This window comes from Lottia gigantea, assembly GCF_000327385.1.
Source record: "Lottia gigantea unplaced genomic scaffold LOTGIsca_10, whole genome shotgun sequence".
NCBI classification, from domain to species: domain Eukaryota; kingdom Metazoa; phylum Mollusca; class Gastropoda; family Lottiidae; genus Lottia; species Lottia gigantea.
This window is the reverse complement of record NW_008706747.1, coordinates 483088-488202: the sequence shown is the minus strand read 5'-3', so window position 1 is coordinate 488202 and position 5115 is coordinate 483088. Positions and strand designations below refer to the sequence as shown.

At 35.7% G+C, this 5115-nt stretch overlaps 1 protein-coding gene across 1 annotated transcript in view; it reads left to right on the top strand.

Annotated features, from left to right (window-relative positions):
• Window positions 1-3081: 3081 nt before the first annotated feature.
• LOTGIDRAFT_156007 (hypothetical protein) overlaps window positions 3082-5115 on the top strand; it is a gene marked incomplete at both ends in the record, with an annotated part of 9527 nt that continues 7493 nt past the window's right edge. The window contains one exon of the mRNA XM_009046044.1: window positions 3082-3114. Within this exon, the coding sequence (XP_009044292.1) occupies window positions 3082-3114 (33 nt within the window). The remainder of the gene's footprint in view (window positions 3115-5115) is intronic.

Below are 5115 nucleotides of genomic sequence, written 5' to 3'. Positions count from 1 at the left end.
ACACAACATGTATGTTGTATATTGTATTTGAAATTCAAGTAACTTAAACAGCAAAATGTGTATTGCTGACTTCAGGGATAATAATACGCAAGTAACTTTGACACATAAATTTGTATTTCAGGCTTGAAGGCATTTAACACGACTGGGGAATCAAGAATTCAAACAGTTGTTTAAGTCCAGGACATCCAGAAACAAAATTTATGATGTAAGGTATTTGAAGTTAAAGTAAGACGACAAAATGTACATTGCAGGCTGCAAAGCCATTCGTATCCATTTCGGGACTAGAATGCCGCTAGTTACATTTCCAAGGCAAATAATACAATTGGTTAATCAAGACTACAAACAGCTGTTTTAGTCAAGGACACCCAGACATACAAAGTACAATAAGTACACTGAGAAAATAAAATGTGCATTGCAGGTTTAAAGGCGAGACTATAGCAAGGACACCAAGACCAAAACATTTGGAATAAAATGTGCATTGCAAGCTTGAAAGTAATTAATACATCTTGCGGTTCGAGACTATATACAGATGTTTTTTTAAAGTCAGGTACATCCAGACATTAAATGTTATAAAATTTCTTAATTCACCACTTATTGCAATCTTTCAACGAAAAATTTTCGTAGGTCTGATCAAGGTTACAACCAACTTCAAGGATACCAACAGTCAAGGATATCTAGTCATAATGCTGCCTTCATGTGTTCCCGATAAACAACCCTTGTCGGGACATCTTTATTTTTTGAAGACACTAGAGGCTTATTTAACAGAAGTGGGCAATCTATGAAAATATTCTACAGAAATGTAAAGTAACAATCCACAAACCTTCAACAACTAGCCAACTGCACAACTGTACAACTGTGAGGTAACACCTTTTCGACTAGGACGGCTTTGCAAAAATGATGACCTCATCAAAAATTGGTGACGGTATTTTGTTTAGAATACTTAATCTAGTTATACTGGTTTTCACTCGATTTCGCTTTCACAATATTGTTTCTTAAGGAGGGTCAAAGAGCCCCAACGTGTACGGTTGCAACAATTGCACAAGGGACTAAAAATAGTAACTACTTATATACGACGTCGTCATCTTAAAGGGACACTTACACCATCCGTGTGGTCAATCATACTCTAGTCTCAGAAAAGGGATTTTTTTTGATAAGCTAATCTGTAATAGTGTTTACAGCTCATCGTCTAAATTTGAGCCTTAAAACCCATGTGAATCCGCGTTTCAAAGTTTAATTGATGACTCATCTTTTCTTGAGACTCCGCCATATACAGAAAAGAGATAGGCCCTATAGAAATAGAAAGCAAAATTCCTAGTTTGAGGAATATTTTAAGGGATTATGTTATTTTGGTACATTTCTAGTACTTCTGAAAACTATATACATATATCAAAGACCCAAATAAAAAAAAACACCAGAAAGTGGCGAACCATGATCTTTAAATAATAACCACTTATACACGGCGTCGTCGTCTTACGTACACGTTGCCGTACACTTCAATAAAAAGCCAATGATCGTATAATATCAATGCAAACATCATCCCTTTCTCCACCAAGGTTAAGCAAACAACTCAACAAAAAAATGATGTATTTGGAATGCTACAAATTGGCGCCCTATTTAAATAAAAAAACTTCCTATTTCCTGCCTTTTGTCAAAAACAAAATGAGAAAAAAATCGGCTTTTCAAAAAGGATAAAACAAGAATGAAAAGATGAATCGTCAATATCAGTGATGATGTAAACTGTCGAAACGTTGTTTACATAAAAATAGACATATTCTAGTATGTACTGTAGTTACAATATTAACGATAAACATATGGAGTAAGATAACATTGTATAAGGCAAATTGAAGTGTAAACGGTCGAAACGTTTTGTACCATGTATTTCAAATTATGTGAGGCTATTAATTTACACTGTATATGATCGAAACGTAGAATCATAAAACTGAAAAGATATTCTGAATAGTTACTTGTGACGTAAACGATCGAAACGCTTTGAATAGATTTTAGAAATAATATTCTGCGAAGCGACCTTCCATGTAAACCATCGAAACGTCCTTAGACACTATCAGCAGCTTTTGAGATGCTGACGTCATATACGGTTAAGCATTTCTATAATTACAGGAATCACAGACATCTGACAGTAAATTGGAAGGATGGAAAAGAAGCTTTAAATATCCCGAATACGCACATAAAATTCTACAATACCTTTAAAAAATTCTTTAACCCGAAATGCTTATGTATGTTAAAGATGGGTTCCCTTATTTTCATTTATGCTAATACCTATATGAATAGAAAGAAAATGTGTTCTAATGACATGGAAAAATACCAGTTTGTCTCACATCTTCATAACTATTTCATAATTAGCTCAATTAGAAGAGAATTACCAGCAGAATTCCAATGAGTGACCGATCAAGAAAGGTCAAAAAGTCTTTTTTGTTTATCCAGACTGTACATACATGGAAATTATATGATTGGTTGAAACTCTTGAATTATATGCAAGAACATAATGATATGATTAAGAATACATGATAATTCATTAGAAACACCAATTAATCAAATAGTTTGCTTAATTTGACACTAAAAAATACGTAGCGATATTTACCTTGAATTTAAATTCACCGGTGATATTTACATCTTTCTGCACAAGAAGGCTTAATTCAAGGGCGATAACCTCTATATAAACAGTGTCAGGTGTACATTAGGGTGCATCCGTGTAATCATAAACCAAATAATCCCTTAAGTTCAAGTAGATTTTGTCTGACAGTAATCTAGACGCAACATCCGTAGTCTCTTCTCGTGTTGGTGTTTTAATGATACAGAACAATTCAAACTCCGACAAAGGTCACACAATTTGCTGTGTCTGTGTTCCCTTTTTTTGCGATAAAGTCACCGATTTATTTTAAATAAAGTTTTTTTAAAGGGACAAGTTCGCCATCCGTTTGACCAATCGTTAATCGTATCTAAGTCTCAGAAACGGAAATATTTTCTAGCTGAGCTAATCAGTAATAGTGTTCACAGCTCGCCTTCGAAATTTAAGCCTTCAAATCCAGGCGTGTCCAGAAATATCAGCGTTTGAAAGTTAAAATGACGAGTCGTCATCTTCTTCATCCTAAGAATGTAAAACAGTATCCCGTACTTTGCTATTCTAAGAATGTAAAACCATATACCGTACTTTGCTCTCTTAAGAATGTAAAACCGCACACCGTACTCTACTCTCCCGAGAATGTAAAAACCGACGAAACCGAACACAGTACTCTGCTATCCTAATGTAAAACCGAGCCCTCCAAGATATTAGCATAAACCGGGGTCCCCTTGCATGAACAATGTTCCAATTAGATTAAGTCCCACGCAACGCGTAATTATCATGAATGGCATCCTAAAGCGACAATGACCATATAAGGCAATTCCTATCAGTTGGAATATTTAAATGGGGAAATGGGTCAACATTGAAGATAAGAGCAACGAAAATTTCCATCATCAAAATATTTAGAAAATGTTTCCCTTCCACGCAGTTGTTTGTATGAGTCATTAAGTGTAGGGGTCAAGCATGGGCCATAGAAAGGGGGTGGGGGGGGGGGGGGGTGGTTGGTTGTAGCTGTGGGAGTGGGGAGCAGTAAACCCGTAGAAACGCCACGGGACAGGTCTCCTTAGTATAATAGGTTCTCCAGGTGCTTTGACGGTATCCTTCTCAAAAACCGAAGTTTAGCTACCCATTCTACACAAAACAATGCATAGATGTCTCAAATCTTGGTCAACAAATATAGATTGATCAAATTAAAGATAACGGAAGTTTGATACTTTGAAGAAATGACCTGTATCCCTTCTCAAAAACCGATGTTTTGGCTACCCATTCCAGACAAAACAAAACATAGATGTCTTATATATTGGTCGACAAAATATAGGATGGTCATATTACAGATAACGTTGAAGTTGTTGATAAAGCATCGCCTTCTAACGTCTATCTATTTAGGTTAGTTTTGAATCCTAGGTCATTCACACCGTTTAATTATTATTCTTTATAATTGTCATGTGACCTATTGTAATCATGTGACAATATCAACCAATAAGATTACGTGAAATGCTTTAGTGCAGTATCTAGAAAATGGTGTCCTTCATAACCCAACTGTCACAGTAGCACTAGTATATGGACTCCATGACGTATGCAATGAGGGAAATTATGTTATACGCCTACACCTTCCATCGACCTTCATATCTATCACTAGTAAACAGTGGCAGAGCCATTCACATTATATTTATAAGGACAGACAACATCATGCTGTATGCAATGGGGGAAATTATGTCATTCGCCAATTGCAATACAGTTGATGGCAATATGAAGTCACTCAGATTACTGTACCACCGATTTGGACAGACAACACCTTGAGATATACTATTCATGACCTTATGACCTGATTACGACACTTTATCGATGTTATCCCTCTGACTTTGTTCGTGCAGCCTGGAATGTATTTCGATGATGACGTCATAATCTTGTCGAGTGTTTTTGGACGTTTTTGTACGGAGTTCTATCAGCCGCTTAACAAATATGAAACGACTGTAAACTTTCAACGTTTTCTTTCAATACTGAAGTTGTTTAAATCCAATAACCTTTGAACTTATATAAGAGTAAAGTTCAAATGACTTTTGTCGGTGTTTTTAAGTCAATCAACTCCGGATATGTTCTTTAAATTTGTTAAAACGGAAGAACAAAGGTTGGAGATGACGCTAATGCGGTCTCTTTAAAGGGAAGTGTTTGCCATCCGTCTCACAAATCATACCTTAGTCTGAGAAACGGGAATTTATTTAGTTAAGCCAATCAGTTCACAGCTCACCGTCGAAATTTGAGTCTTCAAATCCACGTGTGTATAGAATTATCAGCGTTTGAAAGTTAAAATGACGACTCGACGCTGGCATTTTGTGACGGGGTATTTATCAGGTTAGGTTAAATGGTCAATTTGACGAACGTTCAACAGAGATGTCGTTAGACCTTAACTGAAGTGGATATATCAAAAATAAAAGCTGATAAAAAACGGAACGAAAGATTTTAAATAGACTGTGTTCCAATAAGACATAAGAACAATCAAAAAAATTTGGTTCCTTGTACAGATTTATTAAGTC